Source organism: Pantherophis guttatus, chromosome 2, assembly GCF_059756535.1.
Source record: "Pantherophis guttatus breed Tessera chromosome 2, ASM5975653v1, whole genome shotgun sequence".
In the NCBI taxonomy this organism is placed as follows: domain Eukaryota; kingdom Metazoa; phylum Chordata; class Lepidosauria; order Squamata; family Colubridae; genus Pantherophis; species Pantherophis guttatus.
Genome location: NC_142064.1, coordinates 88378849 through 88405090, shown reverse-complemented (window position 1 = coordinate 88405090; position 26242 = coordinate 88378849). Strand labels below are relative to the sequence as shown.

The following is a 26242-nucleotide window of genomic DNA, read 5'->3' as shown; positions in this document are numbered from 1 at the left end:
GTTTCTCTTAACATCCTTTAGGAATGACATCACTGGCTCATTATAAATTCTTGGGAATATTATCTCTGGAGGTTTAAATGCTGGGATGTCAGGTACTATGGCTGGTATCCTATCTACACTTACTTCAGAATAAGCCCTGCTGAATTTCAGAATATTTTGAGTAGGTACGTTCAAAATATTCAGAATATTTTGAGTAGGTACATTCAAAATATTCAGACTATTTTGAGTAGGTACATTTCTAGGTTGCATAACAGGAATGCATCTGCAAATAAGTTCTGTGGGGCTTACTTCTACCTGGAATTGTCTCCAAAATGAATCAGATTCATTTTTCCAGTTTTCATAATTTAGGGATGTATTCCAGCAACAGAGTCGGCATACTTAAGCACACTGCACACAAAATCTGAATATCTTTCCAGTTAAGACTCTCTAACCAATATTTTTCTTATTTTACAGAACCCCCTTCATCTGCAGCTGAGTTTAGAACGTTCCCTGAGTTTTGACGCTGATGTCACTTTTTCAATCTTGGCCTTGAACAACTGGTATAATTTTAGTTTGATGGTATGCCAGGAAGAGTGGAACATCACCGAATTTCTCTTCCTTACTCAGCAGAGCTCCAAATTTTATTTGGGATCCATTATAAATATCACAGGAAACCTCACATCAGCCAGTGACCTCTTGACCTATCTGCAGTTTCATCTGGAGAACATTAAGGATACAACTTCAACAGTGGTGATGTTTGGATGTGACATGGAAAGCACAAGGAGGGTTTTTGAGATAACCACACAATTTGGGGTTATGCCACCTGAACTTCATTGGATTCTTGGGGATTCGCACAATGTGGAAGAGCTGAGGACCGAAGGTTTGCCGCTAGGTCTTATAGCTCATGGGAAAACAACACAATCTTTTTTTGAAGATTATGTGCAGGATGCAATGGAGCTGGTAGCTAGAGCAGTTGCTTCAGCTACAATTATCCAACCAGAACTGGCATTGATTCCAAGTACAACCAACTGCTTGAGCACAGAGGAAAAGAATCTCACATCAGGCCAGTATTTATCAAAGTAAGAGATCTCTCTTCAATAAATGTTGTAAATATGAATGTCTCCTTCAAAATTGATCAAATCAGGTTTTTCTCCATGATGGCCTATCCCCAAATGTTCTTTCAGGTCTTCCAATGGTGCACTTAGGGCCTCTGTAACTGAGTTCATCCACCTTGCTACTAGTGGTTGGCTAGATTCTAACTCCAGAATTCCTATGAGGCACAGAAAATTCAGGGAGTTTAAACTATCTTCTGGATAATTCCCAGGTTGGGGAAGCTTATCTAAAAAGTGGCATGGGGATAGATCTGATTCAGAGAACAGAAGCAGCAGGTGATTAATCCCTATTCAGCTAATATTAAAAAATATTATTATTTTTAATTTGTTTAAAGGGGAAATAACCACCTCTTTTTCATTAAAAATAATTTCAAAGTGAGATTTATTTCTAATGAACTATAACTTTCATAGCAAATACTGCATGAGTAGAGGACAGCAGATTTGGGAAGTCTGATTGTAATCATAAGGGCACTTTTTCTGCAGAAGGCAAGTCCATCCATTATGTATCCTGCTGCCAATGAAAGACATTGAGGGCACTACCAAAATCTAACAGTCACCCATAAATGGAATAAACTGGCCTGCAGCACGACACCCTGCTTGTCTCTTCCCTTGTAAGCAAGCAGCAAGATGTGTCCTGTGTTTCATTTTCAGAGTTTTGTAATCCATCTGCAAAATCCTGTTATTAGATGGATTAGAAAATTGTGATAGTAGCAAACTAAGGAGTTGAAACTGCCATGAAGTATGCAGACTTATGCAATATAAATTTCCTGTTATAGCAGAGCAAATGAGGAGAAGTTCCTTGTGATTTTGTGGGTGAGAGATATCAGAGGGACACTAGTATCCAGGGGTGGGCTGCTGGGGGTTCGCAGGGGTTCAGGAGAACCTCTAGCTAAGATTCTGTGCAGTTCAGAGAACCCCCAAATCCCACTCCTGGCTAGCCCCACCCACCCTGCCCTGCCTCTCCCAGGAGTCCCCACGTGGCCCACTTTGGATGCAAGTAAGTGCAAGGTTCAGGGAGGGTGAAAAATGGGCCTACCGGAAGTTCAGGAAGGCCAGAAACGGGCCCATTTCTGGCCTCCAGAGGGCCTCCGGAGCCTGTTTTCGCCCTCCCGGAGGCTCAAAAAAAGCCTCCAAAGCCTGGGGAGGGCAAAAATGCCCCCCCTCCATGGTGCAGGAGGCCAACTAGGCCATGTCCACCCCGGCCATGGCCACCCAGCAACCAGGCAGAGAATCCCTTGCTAAAATTTTTAATGCCCACCCCTGCTAGTATCTATAGTAGGTTATGGTGGGAGGACCATAAACATCTCTGAGGCTTAAAAATTGGTCCTATTCAATTCACAGAGATACAGAATCTCTCTGTGTCCAAACATTCAAATGTCTTTTATTGTGCTGTGTTTTTGTAGCAGAGCACATACCTTAGAAATCTTGTACTGAGAAAGTTTCTACTGTGTTAATTCCTAATCTTATGATTGCCCTGGTTACAGGGTAAAAAGCATTAGGATTTAGAAACCCCATCTAGTCTGTAAATTATGGCACTTTAATTATGCCATTTGAGTAATTAAAGTCCCATATGCGATTTGACTCACTGCCCATTCTCGTTTTTCTCATTCTCAACTAAACTTTGGGCGATAAAGACAGAATTACCAAGTTACCAGGCTAATGAGTACAGAACAATTTAATTAACCTACCAGTGAAAATTTATTACTGCGACCCTTTTGAATCATCAATATTTCAGCCCCCACAAAAATGCAAAGAGTAATGAGCTTATGACTATGAATGACTACATGCAGTACTTTTAGTCACAGAGCTAAATTGAATTGATACACTAACAAACACTCCATATGAATATGACAAATGCACATCATAAAAATTCAAATTTTCAGGAAGCCATGATTAGAAGTAATTCTACCTCATTGCAAACAGTCATTTCATGCTGAAAGGGAATGGGATTGAGTTCACTCATACTGTCCCAGCACACAGCGTTCATCCATTCACCGGCAAGTGTGTGTATAACTAGTACTCAACTTATGACCACAATTGAGTCCAAAATTTCTGTTGCTAAGTGAGATACTTGTTAAATGAATTTTGCTCTATTTTACGACCTTTCTTGCCACAGTTGTTAGTTGAATCACTGCAGTTCTTAAATTAGTAACACGATTGTTAAGTGAATCTGGTTTCCCCATTGACGTTGCTTGTCAGAAGGTAGGAAAAGGTGATCACATGACCCCAGGCATTGCAATGGTCATAAATGTGACTCAGTTGCCAAGTGTCTGAATTTTGATTACATGAATGTGGAGATGCTACAACAGTTGTAAGTGTGGAAAATGGTCATAAGTCACTTTTTTCACTGCCTTGTAATTTTGAACATTCACTAAGTGAACTTATCGTAAGTCAAGGACTACTTGTTGTCTGTGGCTGTTCAGAGACCCTGCAAATGAATGCCAGAATGCAGCCTTTGTGTGCAGAGTAGAAAAATAAATGGGTACCCCCAAACACACTCACCAAAAATAAGAAATAGTGCTAGAAATAGAGAAGAAATGCCAGCAAGTGAAAGAAGAAATCTCATTTTAACAAAAAACATTTCTCCAAATTAGGGAGCCAAAACAATTCAGGACAAATATGTACATATGCAGAAAGAAAACTATTTACATACATTAAAAATCTGCTCATACTCAACGGCAAATGGCATTCATGAATTTAATTGGAATAACATTAAGACAAATACAAATAAATAAGCTGACTAAATGTTCTTTGGGCATAAAAGTTCTCCTTCAGCGGGAAAGTTTAACCCACTTTCCATTTATCTGTTCTGCTACTTCCAAGCATAAATAAACTCCCCCTCTCCCATGTCTTAAATTAGCATGAATGACAGCTCCATAGATGGTTGCATTCATCTCCATTCAGTCTTTGGGATTTTCCTCTTGCGCAAATGTGTTCAAATGGGCCTTGTTTTCTGTTCATCCTGAAATAAATCAATAACCAATTGAGAAATCCCCATAAATAAGGCTAGTGGGAGAGAAGGATGTTCTTATATTTTAACTAACATGAAAGGAAGCTCTAGAATACGTCTTGCTCTTACAAAAACAAAGCCAAGTCTATATAATATTTTAAAATGATGACTTGTTGGCCAAACAATTTACTCCTTATTAACATTTATCATTTGAAAAATATTATAAACACAGAGGAACATCCACTGTCTATAGCTCAGATAGCAAGGCATCTGGGTAAACAGGTTCTACTCCAGAGGTGGGTTTCAGCAGGGTTCTGACCAGTTCTGGAGAACCGGTAGCGGAAATTTTGAGTAGTTCAGAGAACCGGTAATAAAAATTCTGACTGGCCCCACCCCCATCTATTCTCTGCCTCCCAAATCCCAGCTGATCAGGAAGAAATGGGAATTTTGCAGTAACCGTCGGCCAAGCAATGTCGGCTGGTGGCCCCCAGGGGGAGAGCCTTCTCTGTGGGGGCACCCAACCTGTGGAATGAGCTACCTCCTGGAATACGACTGATCCCGGACCTCCGCGCTTTCCGAAAGGCCCTGAAGACTTATTTATTCCAACAAGCTGGCCTAGCTTAAATGGTTTTAATGGGGTTTTTAAATTTTCGATTTTATTGATTCTGGGTTTTAAATTGGGAACTTTTCGATTTTGCAGATCTGGGATTTTAAATTGGAAACACCAATGATTTAATTTATTTTAGTTTTTTCTTAACTTTTGTACTATATGTGTTTTAAGTTTGGCTGTCCACCGCCCTGAGTCCCCCTGGGGAGAAGTATATAAGTTGAATTAATAAATAAATAAATAAATAAACCTTCCCCTGGAGTGGGGAGGGAATGGAGATTTTACAGTATCCTTCCCCTGCCATGCCCACCAAGCAACGCCCACAGAACTGGTAGTAAAAAAAATTTAAACCCACCACTGTTCTACTCCTATTGTTCATCCAAACATATATGCAAATGATTTGTTCCCTGGGTTCTGAGGATTTCTTCATTTTGATTGTAAGCCCATACAGAATAAGCAAGCCAAGCTAAGCTAGAACTCTAGGTGAAGATGTTTGGGTGAAGCAAGCAAAACGTGTGTATTTCCATTTGTTTCTGTGTCTAAATCCTGTTGAAGTTATGATTTTTGCCTCAGAAACTTTGTAAATTTCAGCCTTGAATGAACAAAAAAAAAACCTATGGCACAAGGTGGATATATTAAAAAGAAAAGGTCCTTTCCATTCCAGGACCTTCAAAATGTATACAGATATTCATATAGTTCCCAAAGCATGGGGCTTTCTTGCCTATTGTGGACTTGAAAAATCTTACAGTGTAGGCCACTCATTGTGCGATGAGAGCTGCAGGTGGAAGCACATGCATGTATCTTGTTCATCCCAAAGAGGTATCTGAACTGGCCTTCTCACTTTTGAAGAAAAAGCATAAATGTGTCAGGGGGGGAGGAAAACAATCCCAGCTCCAAAAGATGTTAAAAGGTTATGTCCTCTGAATATCTGCTCATAACTTCTTACTTTTGTCCTATAGGTTTTTAGCCAATACTACGTTCCATGGGCTCAGTGGCCACATTAAGGTAAAAGGTTCTTCCATCATTAGTTCAGAAAACAAATTCTTCATTTGGAATCTGCAACATGACCCTGTTGGGAACCCAATGTGGACTCGCTTGGGGAGTTGGCAAGAAGGCAAGGTTGTCATGGATTATGGGATCTGGCCAGAGCAGGCTCAGAGACACAAGAATCACAACCAGCATCCGACTAGGTTACATCTGAGGGTGGTGACGCTCATTGAACATCCCTTCGTATTCACAAGGACTGTGGATGATGAAGGATTGTGTCCTGCAGGACAATTCTGTATGGATCCCTTGACCAAAGATTCAGCCGTGCTGGATGCTCTTTTTGAAAGCCTCCAAGGAGGCAACGACACAGTACCCACCAAATTTAAGCAGTGTTGCTATGGCTACTGCATAGATCTGTTGGAAAAGTTGGCTGAAGATATGAACTTTGATTTTGACCTGTATATCGTCGGTGATGGGAAATACGGTGGTTTGAAAAATGGCCAGTGGACTGGACTGGTAGGTGATCTTCTTGCTGGGACAGCCCATATGGCTGTGACATCTTTCAGCATCAACACAGCCCGTAGCCAAGTGATTGATTTCACCAGCCCTTTTTTCTCCACCAGTTTGGGCATTCTGGTGAGGACCAAAGACACAGCAGCTCCTATTGGAGCCTTTATGTGGCCGCTTCACTGGACCATGTGGCTGGGCATCTTTGTAGCTCTACACATCACTGCAATCTTCCTGACTCTGTATGAATGGAAGAGCCCCTTTGGAATGACCCCAAAGGGTAGAAACAGGGATAAGGTTTTCTCCTTTTCCTCTGCTTTGAATGTCTGTTATGCCATCTTGTTTGGGAGAACAGCTGCCATCAAACCTCCAAAGTGCTGGACGGGAAGGTTTCTAATGAATCTCTGGGCCATTTTTTGTTTATTTTGTCTCTCCACATACACTGCTAATCTGGCTGCTGTTATGGTGGGAGAGAAAATCTATGAAGAATTGTCTGGAATACATGACCCCAAGGTAAGGAAGGGCCTTTCATTTACACATTCAGGTCATAAAGTCATTATGCATCACTTTTGTATCACAACACAGTAGTGGCAACTGGACTTGGTCTGGTAATATTAGCTATGCCCTCTCTGCTGATTCTAGTTTAGTGTAGTTGTTGAGGTGTCAGGCTAGAAATAGATTGTGAGTTGTAGTCCCATCACAAGCATAAACCCAGTTGGATGAGGCTTTGGGCCGGGCATTATCTCCCAGAAAGAGAGCAATAAGATCCATTTTCAATAAAACGTTGCCAAGAAAACTCGATGTAGTCACTGAAAATTGAGTCTGACTCGAACATACACACAAAAAAAATCCCACCTGTTAAGGTACTATAGAGATTAAGGAGGTGGTTCTTCTTTTATACGTACATAGTATCATTTTATAATTTATTATCATTATAATAATTGATAAATTCTCTCTCTATATATGTGTGTGTGTATGTGTGTGTGTGTGTGTGCAAGTCTTGGCATATTCAAGTCTTTTCCCGTGTAAATTTAAGAGTATCTTGGCGATGTTTTGACGAGGTCCCACTCTTCATCTTCAGGCTGGTGTCTTCGGCTTCATGCCTGTGCGAGCAAAGCGTGATCGGAGATGCCGTCTCTCTATAAATACTGGTGGGGAGGTGTGCAGTGCTAGCTTTGTTGTTGTAAGCGGGTTGGTTGGCTGTGTTATTACATCTTGATTAGTACAACACAGCCAACCAACCCACTTACAACAACAAAGCCAGCACTCCACACCTCCCCACCAGTATTTATAGAGAGACGGCATCTCCGATCACGCTTTGCTCGCACAAGCACAAAGCCGAATACATCAACCTGAAGATGACGAATGGGACCTCATCAAAATGTCGCCAAGATACTCTCAATCTTACACGGGAAAAGACCCAAATACTAAGGGAATATGGAAGTTTTATATTGGTCTTGTATATTGTCTACTGTTTTTTATTGTTTGTTAGCTGTCCAAGGTTATGATGCATAAGATAAGTAGCTATATACTTTTTAAAAATAAATGGAAATTAATAAATAGAATAGCCAGGGATGGTAGTGGGAATTGGATCTAGAATGTAGTCAGTGCTTTTTTGAGAGAATGAGAGAGATTCAAGAAGTCTTTGAAGGGGCATTGATCTATTTTCACCTTAAGATTTCAGGCCTGGCCTGAATTCAACAGAATTGGACAATTATCATCATATAATTAACCCACCCTTTGTGGAAGGTTATGGAGAAATTGGTTGGGCTTTAGCCGTAGAAGACATGAATTAAGTGAACCTTGGTAATACGGGTTCAGATCTGGGCATGGGAAAGAAACTCAATTGTTTGGTGTCATGGATGATCTATGAAATACTTGGATGGAGGTTGTATGAGTGTCATCATGCTCCAAGTTCTTTCAGAAGCTTTCGTTATTGTTGACCACAGTATCCTTCTGGGCCAGTTGCAAAAGTTGGGAGTTGAAGGTATGTTATAATGGTTGCTATCTGAGTAGGTTGGACCAGAGAACATGAGGGGAAGGGAGGAAGAGATCAGGCTGCAAACCACTTTGTTATGGGGTGTGTCAAGGTTCAACCCTTTTTTTCAACATCTATATGAAACCGCTGGAAAAGATCATCTGTTTATGTAGGGTGATGTGTGTTCAATATGTAGATGGTACATATCTCTATCCTGGGACTATTGGGAGATGTAGTGAAAATCACAACCTGGTGTCTGGAGTCTGAATAAGGGAAAACAGGTTCAGGCACAACCCAAAAAAGGTAGAGTGGTTGTTAATGCAGAGGACAATTGATTTCAGCAGTGCACCATCTATGGTTCTTGATGGGGTTGTACTCCTAGGAAAACGCAGACTTGCATCTGGAGGTCCTCTTGGACTCATACGTCCTGGAGAGCTTTTGTAGAGTTTCAGCTGGTGTACCAACTGTACCCTTGCTTGAAACACAATGCACTGAAGATTGTTGCTCATACCTTTGTTCTCTCTCAATGAGCTTACTATAATGCACTCCATAGGGGGCTGTCCTGGAAGATTAATCAAAAACTTCAAAGATTCAGAACGGAGTGGCATGCATGCTCAGTGGTCACTGGGACTGCCATGGAGCTGCGCAGTTACAAATAGGTTTCTAAGTGCAGTTCAAAGTGCTGGCCACTACCTATGAAGCCCTGTATGACGTGGATATATTAGGAACACCTTCCCCCAATAGTTTCTGCCCATCATGAAGTGCCCTGATGACATTGTCCTCTGTAGCAATGTCTCTCTTCTAGAATGGCTTGTCCATGGAACATAAATGTCTTCCTCCTTATGACCTCCTGGAAGCAGAAGGAAACAAGTGTCAGATTTTGATGCTATCTCAAAATAAATGAATTTCCAAACTGCCGATCTTTAAGGAAATTTTCTCTTTATTCGAGCACAGCAATCTGATCCTGACTCTTTCGCAGTCAGTACTGACCTTTGCCCTCCAATCCCTCCCTTTCCAATCCCCAATTCTCTGCTTCTCATTGGCTATCTTCCAAGTCACTTTCCTGATTCCTTCTTCGTCAGATCACAGGAATGTATCCCCCCTCCCCATCTCTGAGGAGACAGAATCTTCAAAGGGATTTAGCAGGCAAAAGTTCAGGCTTCTCCTCCCTTTTCTATGTCAGTGCTGGGACGCTGACAACAAGGTTCTTCCAGAGGGAATTTGGAGATTGATGTACTCGGGGACACCATTTTCCATAATTCCATGATCACATCCTTTTCCTTCCGATTAATTAGTATTCTGATTTTGTATTCCATTTTTACTAGGTAAGTTCTGTAAACTGCCTACCGCCTGGTTAGTTTCAGGTGATGGGCAGATTTAATGAAACAAAATGCTTCATTCAAGATCCATTGCCGACTCTTCATTCTACAGTGGATTGCAAATATCATCATTTTAAAGGAATTGGATCTTATTGTGAAACTTATTTACCTCTGCAGCAGTTTCATATTCTTTTGCTGATGATGTAACCTGACAATATTTCTTTCTCCTTTTTTTTTTTTTTTAAAAAAGCATTTTCATTTCTTAAGTCAGATGTTTAAAATCGTTTTTGGAATGACTTCAACAGATTTACTCTAATGTGATCTGTTTCTTACCTTCCTCTGTTTCTAGACAAGAAGGGTCTCTTCCACTCCAGCTGAAGGCAGCAGAAGAGCAATTCCTTACAGTACTTAGAAATGTTCCTGTTCTTGGCCAATGCAGTGATGAAACAGCAGGAGGAAAATCCAGACCTCTCAAATTAATGGGTTTCTCCCTCCCTGCCCTGATGTATTTAATTAACTGGAAAGCCAGCGGGTGATTGTTGTCCCCTTCTTAATAGGCTATGACAAATTCCCCCTTTCTTCTTTGAACTCTATTAGTGCTTGCTGGCTAAATACAGTATACTCCTTAGGTGAAGGAACAACATCGGGGAGGCGGGGAAGACCCTCCAGCATATACTTTCCCCTAGTGGGAAAAATGCCATCTATGGATTTTTTACTCTTTTAGGAGAAGAATGACCAGCAGCTGGATAGAAGCCATGAGCTGCTTATTTGCAGGCCACTCACCATCTCGGTTGCAACTGGGCAGCAAACTAGGGAGCATCTGTGGAGTAGCCTTTTGCTAATTTTTTTTTTATAAATGTTAATCCAATTCAGATTGATAAAGTAGAATTCAAACATTAACATAATCTGTTAAATATTTCTCATCCGTGGCATTCAAAAATGCTGAAAAGGGTAACTTGCATGCTAATATTATCTGCTCCTACTGGCTGCATCTCTCAGAGTCATCGCCAAGAAAAATGGTCTGTTGCCCCAAGAAAAGTAGCTCACCTCTAGTCTAGGGCATGTTTATGTAGGGTTACCATATCTGATTGAAGTCATAGACAATCAATGGATGTATCAAACAGACACAAGGCCCTCCAGTTCCTTCCTGTCATCTAATGGTGGTCCAGATTTTTAGAGCCAGGTTTTGCAGCTCTATTTATTTATTTATTAAATTTATATCCCGCCCTTCTCCCCAAAGGGACTCAGGGTGGTGAACAGCCGAGAATTAAAATAACATACAATATAAAAGTTAAGATAATTAAAAATAAATTAAATTAAACGGCCTCCCAATTTAAAACCCCTAGCTATACAATTAAAAAAAAACTAACCCGTAAAATCTATTCAGGCCAGGCCGGCTTGCTGAAATAAGAACATCTTCAGGGCCTTACGGAAAGTGCGGAGATCCGGAATCAGCTGTATTCCGGGAGGTAGCTTGTTCCAGAGGGCGGGTGCTCCCACAGAGAAGGCTCTCCCCCTGGGGGCCGCCAGCCGACATTGCTTGACCGACTCTGTCATTCTTCACTAGCATTTTACCTCCAGAGACATTGGGGGTCAATTCTCATGATTGCCCCCAATTTGTATGGAGTCATGCTGCTGTTGTGGCCTGCCAGCGGCCTGCGCGGATCGTGGCTGATCCCAACGAAGAGGAGGCTGGTGTGGTGTCGCGCCAGCAGCCTGCGCAGCCAGCGCTCACGTCGGACAGCGAGGAGGCTGAAGAGGATGTGGTGCCAGAGGCAGAGACTCAGCCAGGTCCTTCAGAACCTCCAGAGGCTCCTTCAAGTGGAGAGAGCGAAGTGGAGGAGCCTCTCCTCAATGCTCGAGCATGCAGGGCTGGCAAAAGGCAGGAGTGGCTACTCAGGAGGAGGAGGTCTCCTTGAGAGTAAGGCTTGAGGATACTTGGCCACTCCCTTAGCCTATTTAAGTCACACGTTAGTAAGTTTCTTGCTAGAAACAACTCGTATTTATTATCAGAGTATTTTGGTTTATCATATCTTGTTTTCTGGGCTGGTTGCCAACCTTTGCCGGTCTTGTTTATTCTTGCTACTTAATAAATTTGATAAGGACCGTTGGTGTGTGTCAATATCCTCGGAAATCCGGAGCTAGGGCAGAACAGCTGCTTGAGAAGGATTGGTTTTGTAATGCAGCATACCTGAAGAGCACCAGAACAGAGAGGGTTGAACAAGCAAAAGTTTATGGTTTGTAAGAATTCATAGATTAGTTTCTATGCTGGATTTCCTATTCCAGAATTACAAGTATTTCATTTCCTTTCTCTTCTCTAGCTTTACTTGTATGTTTTAGGGCTAATTTTATCTTAAGGGACAGTTCAAATGGTATATTAGGAGGCAGACTGCGGATTTGGATTCAGATTCAGAAACTGAATAGCTTGACCAAGTTGAGTTTTAGCTTGCATCATAGGCAGTGGTGGGATTCTGCCGGTTCTAGGGGGTTCGGCTGAACCCTTTGTTAAATTGCTGGCTCGCCCCACCCCTTGCCCCGCCCCTCCGCACCACTATTTATGGCCAATAAATAGTGGTGGGCGAGGGGCGGGCGAGCCAGCAATTTAACAAAGGGTTCGGTGTTTTTTTGTAATTTTATTGGCCCGCGGAGCTTCAGCATAGGCTAATTAGCCCTTGCTTAGATCGGCTTCCGAGTCTCAGCTGATTTGCTCTCAGCTGTTTTGCTCAGGGCTCTGCTGCTTGCTTGCAAAGAGTGCTGATTTTTTTTCCCCTAGCTATACTGAAAAATGAAAGAGAAAGTAAAGCAGGCTGTTGGCTTTGCACGTTGGAAAATTAGGCAGGCAGATTTCTTTTCTTTTTTCTCACTAAAAAAGGTAGGCGCAAACAATGGGAAATTTAGGGGGAAAGAGGAGAGTTCAAGATTTTAAAACACAAAAGAAAAAAAGCTCTATTTAACTAGGGAATTGTAATAATTGAGATACTATTAATTGTATATTGTGTTGAAAGCAGAAATGGTTAAGTTGTGGTTTGGAGGAATATATGGGGGAAATTATTTGGTTTATTATTATTGGTAAATATAATTAATTGATTTGTAAGAAATTGGATTGCATGGAAATAATTGGAATATTCATGTTCATATTGATTAATATACAAAAAAGGTAGTTATATAACTAATTGATTTATATTAAAATGTTGAATTTATATTAAACAACTGTAATATTACATAATTAACCAATGTGAGAATGGATATAAAAATAGATGACAATGGGAAGGGGTATAATATAGAATAGAAGGGAAAAATTGAATTTGATTAAGATTAGAGATGAAGATGAAGGGTAATATTGGTTTTTTACAAAAATAGATGAGGAATAAATATGGCAAAAAGGAAATATAGAAATTGTAAATTTAATTGAAATGACTAAACACTGTTTAAATTTGTGAACCGGCCAAATACTCTGTTCAAAGAAAATACATTGTATGTTTGTATGTGTGTTTCTGATTATTGTTATTTATTCATATTTGTTCTCTTTTATTCTTTAAAGTTTAACAATTCATTCTTTATCTTAATATCTTTATATTTGTTTGGGGTTGGCTTTCTTCCTTTTCATCTTTTTTATTGTACAGCAATCTTTCTCCTCAAACCTACCACCTCTCTCTTTTCTTTCCTTCTTACTTTCTCTTCCTCCCCTTCTTCTTCTCCTCCCTACTTCCTCTTCCTTTCTCCTTCTCCTCCTCTCTTCCTCCCTCCCTTATCCTCCCTCCTACTCTAATTTCCCTTCCCTTCCTTCATCCCTCTCTATTGCTGTATCCTTTTATGCATATGGACTACTCAGAGGGCTGAAAAAATTATTTCTGACTGGTCCTCGCACTTTTGACCAGTCCTCAAATTTACGACTGTCCTCACATTTTACATTTTTGCCCTATCTTGTCACCATGGTGAAGAGAAGCAGTTGTGAAATGAGTGACACGGTTGTTAAGAATGCTACAATGGGCATAAATGATGACCAGTCATAAGTGTGAAGACCGGTCAAAAGTGCGAGGACCGTTCAGAAATCACTTTTTTCAGCCCTCTGGGTAGTCCTTTTGTGCATATGGACTACTCAGAGGGCTGAAAAAGTTATTTTTGACTGGTCCTCACACTTTTGACCAGTCCTCGAACTTACGACTGTCCTCATATTTTACGTTTTTGCCCTATCTTGTCACCATAATGAAGAGAAGCAGTTGTGAAATGAGTGACACGGTTGTTAAGAATGCCGCAACGGGCATAAATGTGAAGATGGTCATAAGTGCAAGGACCTGTCAAAAGTGCGAGGACCAGTAAGAAATGACTTTTTTCAGCCCTTTGTAGTCCCTATGCAGATAGCCACGCCCACCGGTCACATGACCAGCTAGCCATGCCCACCCAGTCACATGACCAGCTAGCCACGCCCACATGGCCACATGACCATCAAGCCACACCCCCAACTAAGCCACGCCCACAGAACCGGTTGTTAAAAAAATTGAATCCCACCACTGATCATAGGATTTAGCAGAAGCAAATGCAGAAAGTTCCATCAACTGTTCTAGAGATTGAGCTAAACCAATGTTTCTCAACCTCAGGAACTTGGAAGATGTGTGGAATTTAGCTCCCAAAATTCCTCAAACAGCATGTTGGGTTAAGTTATCTATTTGAAAGAAAGGCTTAGCATGACTTAATCAAGTGGTCAAGGTGATACTCAAGGCTATAGGGAAAAAATGGCTTTTGTGGCTGGGTCTTTGGGCCAAAGAGTTTGGGAATCTCCTCATATGCTGCTGTTGGGTTACCTTGACCCAGGGAGCTGGAAATGTGATTTGTGATTTTCCTGAATTTCAGTTGTGTTGTTCCAGATTGTTTTGCAAACAAGAATTCTTGTTTTCTATGCACAAAGTTTTAAGTGGTACAGTTGGTGCTATTTCAATGAAAGATTTATGGCTGCCATAAAGCCTTTGCAATTCTTAACAGAAACTGGCTGTGTATTGGGGTGAAATCCAGCAGGTTCTCACAGGTTCTGGAGAACCGGTAGTGGAAATTTTGAGTAGTTCAGAGAACCAGCAAATACCACATCTGGCTGGCCCCCGAGTGGGGTGGGAATGGAGATTTTGCAATATCCTTCCCACAGGAGTGGGGAGGGAATGGGGATTTTTGCAGTATCCTTCCCCTGGAGTGGGGTGGAAATGGAGATTTTTCAGTTTTTTCCCCCTGCCATGCCCACCAAACTATCCCCACAGAACCGGTAGTAAAAAAAAATTGATTTTATCACTGCTGTGTATGTACCTGACAGCATATAGCAAAACGAAAGGATTCAAGATAGTTAGAGGTAGCAGGAGAGTTAGAAAAAACAGCTTCTCCAAAAATATTTGGAAATGTTCTGTTGGTGAGAGCTAGTAGTCTATTATCTCTTTCTCCAGGCAGAGAAAGAATGGGGCAATTTCCTAGCTATTCTGCATGTTGAGTTAATATCCAAGCATTGATAAAGGCAGGTGCAAGCTGTAAAAAGAAAATGTTTTACCCAAAGCTTGCAATATTTTGGGGATTCCCAGAAAAATAAAAACACAATCTTCTTTTGCACGCCAGCCTGTTTCACTGCTGTTGCTGTATGTGTTTTCCATCACATCAGACTCATCTCTCTAAATCGTGTTGGTTCATAAAAGAAATAATCCCAATTGTTAATCATATGGGGAGAGAGCAGGGGTCAAATCTACTTACCTTCCCTACCGGTTCAGAAGTTCACACGTCACATGCACACGCATATCCTCTGTGCATGCGCAAACTCTTCTGCACATGCGCAGAGGGTATGACCGGGCAGGTGGGCGGAGCCTCACACTGCCATCGCTACCAGTTCTCCAAATCATCTACCGCCATCGTTACCAGTTTGATCGAACCGGTCCGAACCAGTAGTATTTGAACCCTGGGAGGGAGGGAGGAAGGGAGGGAGGGAGAGAGAGAAAGAGAGAGACAGATAGACAGACAGACAGACAGGCTTTCATCTTTACATCAGCTTGGTGATCTGATGACTTTCCCAACATTGGCTCTCTCTTTCATTTTGCCTCTGGCAATATGCAAAGTTTGATCTAGGAATAAAAAAGGCATTACCTCTTCTGTGCTGAGGACATTTCCTTTGAAGCAACTTGACGTATTCCACCAAATCAGAATCTCTCATTATACAAGGGGGCATAATTGCTCACTGATTTCCATCCTGAAGTATCTCCCAGCTCAAAAACCAAATAGAAAAAGGATCACCTCTGGGGAAGGTGCATTGAGAAGAGATTACTTACATTTGATAAGACAATTACAGTTATTAGCATATTATGGAAAACTGAATGCAAACATGAATATATTTGGAACAGATGCAGAGAACATATATAGGGTAGGGAGTGTTGTACAGTACAGATACTGTAATGTACAGAAAATAATGAAGATTTATTTCCACTGGTGGTCTAAAAATGTTTTGTAAGTAAATAAAAGACCCAGTAATACTCACAGGAAAAATTTTATCATGATCAAACAGGTATTGTACATCACATGAGTTCCTCCTATGCCAGCTTTAATATGAGAATAGTGGTGGTGAAAAGTACCAGTATCATACCATTTATTCATGAGATGTAAGATTCCTATATTACCAATGAAATATAGGGATTTGTCACTGCAAGCATGCCAAAGCTTGTAGGAATTCAGCCAACATGTAGGAATTCAGCCTACGCTACTATCTCTTTGACAATCATCTGTGGTGCCAATAGGTTTTTAAATATCATTTTTATTTGATCTTGCAACATTGAAGGCATTCCACTTTTTACTTCAAACTGGGATCCTGTCTGAAGGCTTTTTCTAGTGCATATCAATTTTATCACGGAAGATAATTACAATTCGTATTTTTGGTCTGTTGACTTTATCATATAATTAAGGTAACACAAATAATGAGCCAGTTTGGGGGTTTAGAATTTAGAATCAGGAAGCAAACCAGAGACCTATCTCCACCTGCAAATGACAGTTAATGTGATGGAGAAGTGGGGAGAATACTCATAACATAATGCAATCATTTCTTCCTTGTGCTTATTATCACAAAAGGGTGGAGAAGAAGTGTTTCTCTACCCGTTTCAGTGAGATCTACCCTTTGGCCTTCTTTGATTGACAGGAAGCAACGAAAAGTAAATGAGCTGAATGGCTGATCCAAAGTTGTTTAGGAAACAAACATAGATTATTTTATCCCCGTTCGTATATAAGGTGATACATTTTAATGAGAACGGTGTTGTGCAAATTGGACTGTCCTGTCGTTTTTCTTCCAGTTCAGCTCTTTTGCATAGTGAAAATTATAGTATGGCAGGCTAATACATAATGATTACATTGTGAATGTTCCTTTTGACAGTGAAGCTCCCGGAGTGACTTTGCACTGTCACCATTTGTCAATACAACCTTCCTTTCAGGGCTGCTGTGTGACCATAAAATAAGAGAAGACACCAACGTGCGCCACCTTGAGCTCCTAGAGGAAATCATGGTATAAGTGCAATAATAAATGCAGGGAAGATAAATTGTAAATATGTACCTTTCATGCTTTAAAATACGGGTGAGGAGAACAAAGTCCCCAAACCTGGCAGCTTCCTGAATTAGTTCACCTTGTAAAATGTATTTTTATTTTTATTTAGAAAGAGTTTTATTATCCCAGTTTTATTTAAGAGGGAGAAAGAGCACACGCAGGTGTGAATAAACATGAGTGTCTATATCATATGTAGATATGGGACTGAAAAAGAAATCCTGGCAAATTTGCATTCTAGAATAGTAAGAGGAGATATTATGAATCAGGGTCTTTAATGTGAAATCAGGCTAGAAAATGCAGCCACCAAACTTACTGAAAGTAGTGCATTTATTACGTTAATGTTTTCGACTTTCTTGTCTCCTGCCAGGCAAAATCCACCTTAAATATTCTACATTTCGATGGTGAAGATTTGTGGGATTTATTAATTTTATTTTAACGAATGCTAACCTTTTCATGGTACTCGACAAGGATAATATGGGGCTGGCAGATGGCAGGTATGATAAAATCCCCCATGAGCTTTCAAGTGAAGGAGAAGTCTGTGCTGAAATATTAAAGTGACTTTCTGATCTAGAAAGCTTAAAAACAAAACCTGTCTTTGTCCAAGGTTGCTGTGGCCAGAATATGTTGGTACCTAAAAAAAAAAAAAAAGGCAAAAAAAAAAAAATCAGATGGCAAGAGGGAAGTTTCCCTTCTTGACAAAGTCCACAAGAAGAAAGAATGCTGAGTAGCTATGGAACTCATTAGAGCTCTTGCAACAAAAACATGTTTCCATCCTAGCCATGCTGGCTGTGCTTGGGGAAAGCTGGAATCCTGGACAGCTAACGTCCAAAGCTCCAAAATAGCATTCAGATTACATGGACAAGTCCCTGCAGTTTTTTTGGCACGGTTCTTCAGAAGTGGTGGGCCCTTCTTCCTAGGGCTGAGAGAAAGTGACTGGCCCAAAGTTATTCAGCAGGCTTTCTACCTAAGGCAGTAGTGAAATCCAATTTTTTTTTTACTACCTGTTATGTGGGCGTGGCTTGGTGAGCGTAGTGTGGCTTGGTGGGCGTGGCTTGGTGGGCATGGCAGGGGAAGGATACTGCAAAATTCCCATTCCCTCCCCACTCCTGGGGGAAGGATATTGCAAAATCTCCATTCCCACCCCACTCTGGGGCCAGCAAGAGATGGTATTTGCCGGTTCTCCAAACTACTCAAAATTTCTGCTACCAGTTCTCCAGAACCTATCAGAATGTGCTGGATTTCACCCCTGGCCCAAGGCACAAATGAACTCATGGTTTCTAGCCTAGGGAGTTTAAACACTTCACCAAACTGACTCTTTAGAATAGATATACAAGGAGTCCCTGACATACGATCACAATGGAGCCCAAAATTTATGTTGCTAAGCAAGATATTTCTTAAGTGAGTTTTGCCACATTTTACGCCCTTTCTTGCCACAGTTGTTAAGTGACTCATGGCAGTTGTTAAGTTAGTTCCATGTTTGTTAAGTGGATCTGGTTTACCCACTGACTTTGCTTGTCAGAAGATCGTAAAAGGGGATCACATGATCCCAGGACACTGCAGCGGTCATAAATGTGAGTCAGTTGCCAACTGTTTGAATTTTGTTCACATCACCATGGGATACTGCAATAGTCATAAATGTGAAAATTTGTCATAAGTCACGTTTTCCAGTGATGTTATAACTTTGAATGGTCACTAAATGAACTGTTGTAAGTCGAGAACTACCTGTATAATGATGGCCAAATAGGAAAATATCATTGTAATGTCCAATATTCTTACTCCATTTCAGCCAAGTATAATTATTTTGCCATGATTTCTCTTTGACATAGCTGCCTTATTGTAACTTTCGGTGTAAGTTTGGTTAAAAGGAAATGGTGGATGCATAGTTTTCCAGATATTTCACAATCCAGGAGTAATTTGACTTTGGGATTTCCCCATTCCTAGCCAAACTCTCTGATCATAGACTAATTGATAGCCTGGTTGACTTTAAAATGTAGTACATTTCAAATACAAAGACCCCCATAATTCATTTAAAAATAAAACAGCAAGTTTCTATACCTCATGTTTATTTAGAATTGGATGGGCAACATCTTCAGCAATTTCTGAAATCAAACTATACCAAAATTAAATTTATTGCAGAATTGAATGCAGATTTGGAGTAGTAGCTTTATCCTGGCAACAATATTGAACTGATTGCCCATTGTCTTAGTTTGGATTTTTTTAAATACCTAATATGGAACACAGCCTAGGCATTTGCAGATGGGTCTAAGCACTCTGATCCTGTTTAACTTTTTCAAGAGAGATGCTGAAGCTGTACTTCAGGTTGTTTTTAAGTTGGACACATTCATATGTAGCTTTTTTTAACAGCTATCTGGAAGTCATCTGCCACTGTCTTTATTTTACAATGTGTTTTTTTTTAACTTTCAATTTTAAATTATAGTCAAGAAATTTCTTGGTGGAGAACTTCCAGTTTCAATGGGAAAGGAAACTTTGCAACATCAAGAGTCTACTAGGCACACCATTTTAGTGGGGTAACTTTTCCATCAGCCCTAATAAAAAACTTCAAAGTATTAAGTATTTTAGGGAATTACTACAGAGGGAAGAGTACTGGTAACAGTCCTGCAATGTCACGTTCTTGAAATCTCCTGTAATATTTCATAATTCTGGGAAAGAGAATTAATTTCATACATGTATGATTTTTTTTATGGTGATGTTCTAAAAACGACAGCGTTTGACTGAAGATTTCATAATACAAAATCATTCTTTTTAGATTTTAAAAAAATTGATACTTTCTATGCTATACTCGGGTGCCTCTATCACTTTAGGGGCATGTAATTGCACCTCCATTCCATTCTCAAAGGCCCTACAGAAGATTCAATTCTTCACAGCTTTTCCAAACCTTAAGAAGGAACAGGTTTATCCTTATTTCCAGGGTAAATTGTTCCAGAGGAAAAGGGGCCATGACCAAGAAAGCTCATCTCTAGATTGCTTCCTGTCAACATTCCCTTGGAGGTAGGACATGTTACCCATATCTTATGGGTATTTAAGCCTTAGATCCCATTTAAAATCTTCTTAGAACATTTAGAGCCAATGTGATATAATGGCTGAACTCTTAGATCACAGCTAGGGAGACCAGTACCAAGGTCACTTTCAGATTTGGTCAGTCATTTACCTTCAAGTTCACCAGCCCAGGGTTATTATGTAAGCCTCCCTGAGCTCCTGAAGAAAAAGTGGAATATAACTCAAATATTATATATACATATACATATATATATATATATATATATATATATATATATATATATATACACATATATATATATACACACATATATATATATATATATATACACACACACACACACATATATATATATATATATATATATATATATATATATATATATATATATTTGTTTTCAGATTATTACAGAATAATCAGAGAAGCCATCGAGATAGAAAAACGTCCACACAGCATGAATAAACGAGATGATACCTCCCGCCTACCAGCCATTTGGAAACCCGCCCTTATTGACAAAGGAGTCCCTAACACAAAGAATGACACCAGACCCACACACACGAGAGCCACACAGGATGTAGCCACCACACATCCACGCAGAAAGCAGACTCGAACCCACACTGATGATGAGGCACAACCCCGGATCAGAAGCCAGACCACAGCTGCATCATTAGCCACTTTAAACCCCTCCAATCCATACATGAAGCAGACTGACACCCACCATGAAGAGATAGCACGGCCACAAACACGAAGCCAAACAACAGCAACACAGCTCACCAGCTCAAATCCCCCTGCTACTCAGACTAACCCGAGCACAACCAAGCCCCCATCTAAACAGAACACACACCCAGCCAATCAGAGCACAGCCAACCCCCCATCCAATCAGAGCACAGCCAAACCCCCAACCAATCAGAACACACCTCCGCCCAATCAGAACACAGCCAAGCTCCCACCCAATCAGTTCACACCCCCACTGGCAGTTAAAAGGAAGAAACAGCTGCGATCACACACATTGCTCCTAGAAGCACAAAGCCGAGAACACCAGCCTGAAGATGACGAATGAGGCTTCGTCGAAACGTTGCCAAGAAACCTCCAATTTTACGCGGGAGAAAACACGAATAACCAAAGACCTACATATATAAAATACCAAATTTATATTTGCTGATAAAGAAATAAAGGAGCTGAAAGGCGAAAGGGAAGCAGTATGCTCCCTTCCATATTGGGGTAGACCAGGTGCTTCAATAGAAAAACACTTTATATACATATATAAAGCAATCAGGAAACAATATCAATTTAAATCGTAAGGATCCATTTATACATATATACATATACATACGTACATATATGTGTGTGTGTGTGTGTGTATGTATATATGTATATATGTATAAATGGATTCTTACGATTTATATTTATATTGTTTCCTGATTGCTTATTTGTACCCTATGACTATCATTAAGTGTTGTACATTATGATTCTTGATGAACGTATCTTTTCTTTTATGTACACTGAGAGCATATGCACCAAGACAAATTCCTTGTGTGTCCAATCACACTTGCCCAATAAAAAAATCTATTCTATTCTGTTCTAAATAAATACATGCATCCTATGTGCAAGTGGATAGCTTTCATTAAGTCATGCCTCTCTAGATGTTGTAAAATTATAATTTTCCATATTCCTCTGTATGACTAATAAGAAAACATCAGGCTAGGAAAATATTTGAAAAAAAATGCTTTCTAGTGGGCTTCTAAAAATGGTGTATTCTGGCAATTAAATGGTAAGTGAACTGAAAAGTATAGCGGTAACCCAGAAAAAAGCAATCTAAATTCAGATAAGGATCTAAAGGAATGAAAGATGGTAAATGAGTTCAAGATTAACATTCTGGAGAATCAAAATGGACACAAACACCAATTAAGACTATTATCTGTCACTGTTATTTGGGAAGCAATTTTAGACAAGATCGGTAGCTCAGTTTCCAGAATCAAGAAGCTTATTACATTAGGAGCACATCACTAGGATGTGTAGTAACATTCTTAAGTTAATCAGGTGAAATATTTTGTACCAGAAGAGCTACTTGAAAATTCCACAGTAGTGACACTAGCAAATCAAGCATGTCAATTTCTCTGTTAGTAGAGGAATAGTCTACAGTTACTGATGGTACGAGGGACAAGTTAATTTTCAATTCAGAAAATTGCAGGTGAATTATCTATGAGAAAAACTACATGTATTGATCAGTCAACAGGAGTGCTGATTTACTACCAGTTTATCAGATACTTAAGAGCCTAGAACTTGGCAGCACAAGGAAACAACAGCCAATCACCAGCTATCAACACACCAATCAACCAATAGGAAGGTACCGCATAAATATGATGTATAGAATAGCCCAAAGCACACATTCTGGTAGAGAGAAGTTCCCTGAGGATGGGCTCCAGCACACGTCTGAATTCTCGGAAGAGTAAACCTCTGGTTTTGACCGACCCTAGTTGGATCTTGCAAGAATAGAATATAATTAAGAACCAGTTTTTTTCTACAGACTAAATTAGATACATATTGAATATATCCTTATGTCAAATGTGAAAATAATATTGGTTGGAGGGAGGTTGATGATAATTACTGAAAATGTGACGGTGGTAAATTTTTCTTCCCTTGCTGTATTTCTCAAAATATCTCTCCTTTCAAGTTGGCATTTGCTAAGAAAAGACATCTTCTATCATGGATGTCAATATTAATATTTATCAACTTCACCAGCTCCAAGCGGTGCACTTAAAAATACTTGCTAGAAATACTTGCATGTTAAATGCAAAGATTCATTTAAAGTCCTCTTAATTTGGCCTCAGATTGGTAGCTGTGAAGTAAATAGTGCGGCTGAACATCTGGCTCACTGCTATGAGAGTAGCATAACAGACTAGGTGAACCAGTAATAGCGCTACTTATATCACTCCCAAATATCTCCGTTTAAAAGTGTGACTTGACAGTGGCTGAAAAATAAATTTCAACAGTGTCAAGAAACAGAGATTATTAGGAGCATTTTTGGTTGATACATAGAAGAAGGGCTTGCCCTCATTCTGGATTTATTCTCTAAGAATGTATGCAACTCCACACAACTCCTGATATATAGGAATAAGGAGCAGTGCTCTTTTTTTCCTAGCAGGCAACATAGGCATAATAATTTCTACAGATCATTAGACTGCAATAAAAATTCAAAAATGGTTCATTCTACACTGACTCTTAAAGCTACACGCTGCAGGGGAAACTCCAAAGAATATCAGGACTATGGAATTGGTAATGACCAATCACTCAAGAACACTACATGAAAATGTTTTCTAAAATCTCCAGGAGTTTAGATTGTTCTAAAGAAGATTTTTCTGCCCTTGCCTCTCATAGAACAGTAGCATCTCTACCTTTTTTTTTAATTGTGCACTCTGATCAGTATAAAATGTTTGCGTGCATACCCCAAATACATGTATATTTATGCTTTGTTATACACACACACACACACACACACATATATATATTCAACATTTTATAATATACATGTATTTGGGGGAGGGTGCAAACATTTGTGCACCCATTTGGGGGTGTACACAAAGCATACCCCAAAAACATAAACTACAAAGATGAAAGATATAAACAGATATAATATTTCTTTCTGCATTCCAATGGATCATCTTGGAGTACTTGTTGCATCCCTTTTAGAACTGAGTAAGGAATAAAAGAGAAATTGTCTCATTAAACAATCAAGAAGAGAGGTACAGTAATAGTGGATTCAAAAAACGAAGGGATTTTGTATGTGTGTCTGCCTTTAATCTCCGTTATATCACAAAGAGAGAGAGGGAGGGGGGAGAGAGAGAGAGAGAGAAAGAGAGAGAGAGAGAGAAAGAGAGAGAGAGGGAGTGAGAGAAAGAGAAAGAAAGAAAGAGAAAGAGAGAGAGAAATGTGACATGATGTAGGGCAGACCACATTTTGAAAACAAAACATTCAACCTCTCTCTTATAATTATCAAAGGTCCATGGCTGTCTGGATCACAGTCTTCATGATAAAAAATATGATTTTTCTTAACTATTTTTGGCCAGCATGCAAATTGCCTCACACGATGGGTGAAGTACCTTAATTAAAAATCCACAGCCGGAGCCCTTGCAAAACAATATATTTAAAAGAGAAACAGATTAATGCTATAAATCCCTTCAAAGGTTATGAGATTGGCTAAATCAGGTTGTTAAATGGGCTAGGAGTGATCAAGGACAAGGGGATAATGAAAGGCAGGAAGTACCACTGATTTCTCTCTTCCCTCCAGGAGAGCAAAATGTTGGTTCTATTTTTTTTCCCCCAGAATTAAAATCTACATAAAATATTCAGCAATGAAGAAATTGTGGTTTAAATTAGACTAATAAAAGAGCTGAGCAGCAACTCTTGACTATATAGAGCTGTGCATGGAATGGAAGACATGCTGTGCTCCATATGTGGAGCGAACATATTGTGCTCAGTGACTCCAGCCACTCCATTCTGGTCTGGCCAGTTTTCCGACAGAGTAAGAGAGCCGCTATCTGCCCATTCCAAGTTCCATCATTTCAGAATCTGGGGGGGGGGGAATCTTGATGTTCCAAATATATGAAACAGCTAGATTTTAAAGCTACAGAAGGGAGTGAAGGGACACTGACATTTGTTATCATCTATTGGCTATTGAGCAGTGGTGGGTTGCTCCCCATTCAGACCGGTTCTATAGAACCAATAGTAAAACTGGCTATTGTGAGGCTCCGCCCACCGACCCCGATGTCATCAGAACGCTTCTGCGCATGCGCAGAAGAGCGCACGCGCACAGCCCCATTGCAAACCGGTAGTAAAGGTAGGTAGAACCCACCTCTGCTGTTGAGGCATAATAGTTAGTGTCTCCAACCATTCATCCTAATATCTGAAGAAAGATGTGTGTTCCTCCCAATTCTGGGGGGAGGGAGGAGAAGGAGGAGGAAAAGGAGGAGGAAGGATTTGCAGAAATTTTCAGTTTCTACCAGTTGTACTAGGAAGGGTGGAAGGAAGGAGAGCAAATATATGGATGTGAATATATATATATATATATATCCCTCCAGGCCTGGCTGCCATCTGTTCTAAATGTGAACTAATTTACATTTAGCTTAAACTAATATGTAATGGCATATTTGAATATATTTTTTTCATCCAGAGCACTGTACTTTCAGATTCCATCCAAAAGTAGGCCACTCCTGCTCTTTATTCTGAAAGAGCAAAGCATACAAAACACAGGGATTTTGCTCCATACACAGATTACTATGCTTACAACTGCAATATTAACACTTCGCCAAAATACCTGTTATTTTTCCAAAATTGGACCAGGGGGGAGATCATGCTGCCATTTTATTGGTCATGCAGCATCTAAGATGTTTAGGGTCCAAGTAATGCATGGTCATACCTATGGAAGCCTATACAAGTTTACTAGCAGCTTATTAGAAGCTACTTTATATAGTGGTTGTTTTGCAGAAAAACTGAAAGAGGGAGTTTTATGTATGCTTCCTTGTGTTCCTGGAGATCACAGGCTTCATGGGTGATATTCCCACCCTGGCAGATGTTTTTACAAAATGTACTTAATTTACTCTTATATTATGGCCTCCAGTTACAGCAATAAACTTACTTACTTACTTTACCGGTTTGTTAAAATAAGTACATTTTGGAAAATCACTCTGGAATCTTACACATGGAAAGGGCTGCAATGTAGAATTTGTTAATCTAATCTCAAATTCACCTGTTATAAATCATTTCAGTGGCAAAACAGCCTTTGTAGCTGCTGCCAAGATAGCACAATTTTTTTAAAATAAAAATAGAAGGAATTGGGAGAATTACCAATTCTACAACTGCACCTTCATAGCTTGCTGTAATATTTTCCACAGATATTCTGGAATATTTTCCATAAATATTATCATGTTAAGGGCTACACCTGTTAAAAAAAGTTGTCCTTCTCTTCCCCCAAATTGCATCCACAAAGTCAGGAAGAATTACACTTCAACGTATCCAAGGCTAAACAGCATCTGTAGAAATGAGGAATAGGGATTATCGATTGATTATATGATATCAAGTGGTTATCAAATACACAGATTCTCTCCCTGAAGATCAGTCCCTAACCTGGTCTTCCAAGTATTTCAATGGTGACTATTAATTACTATAACTGAGTCCATCCATTTGGCTGCTGGTCATCCTCCTCTTCTCTTTCCTTCCACCTTTCCCAGAATTAGAG

At 39.9% G+C, this 26242-nt stretch overlaps 1 protein-coding gene across 2 annotated transcripts in view; it reads left to right on the top strand.

Moving 5' to 3' along the window:
• GRIN3A (glutamate ionotropic receptor NMDA type subunit 3A) overlaps window positions 1-26242 on the top strand; it is a 142867-nt gene that overhangs the window by 71488 nt on the left and 45137 nt on the right. For both annotated transcript variants that reach the window (XR_004590065.3, XM_034410622.3), the window contains exons 2-3: window positions 454-1058; window positions 5608-6655. Coding sequence is in view for 1 of the 2 variants with exons in the window: in XM_034410622.3 (XP_034266513.1) it covers window positions 454-1058; window positions 5608-6655 (1653 nt within the window). In the remaining variant the exon portion in view is untranslated. The remainder of the gene's footprint in view (window positions 1-453; window positions 1059-5607; window positions 6656-26242) is intronic.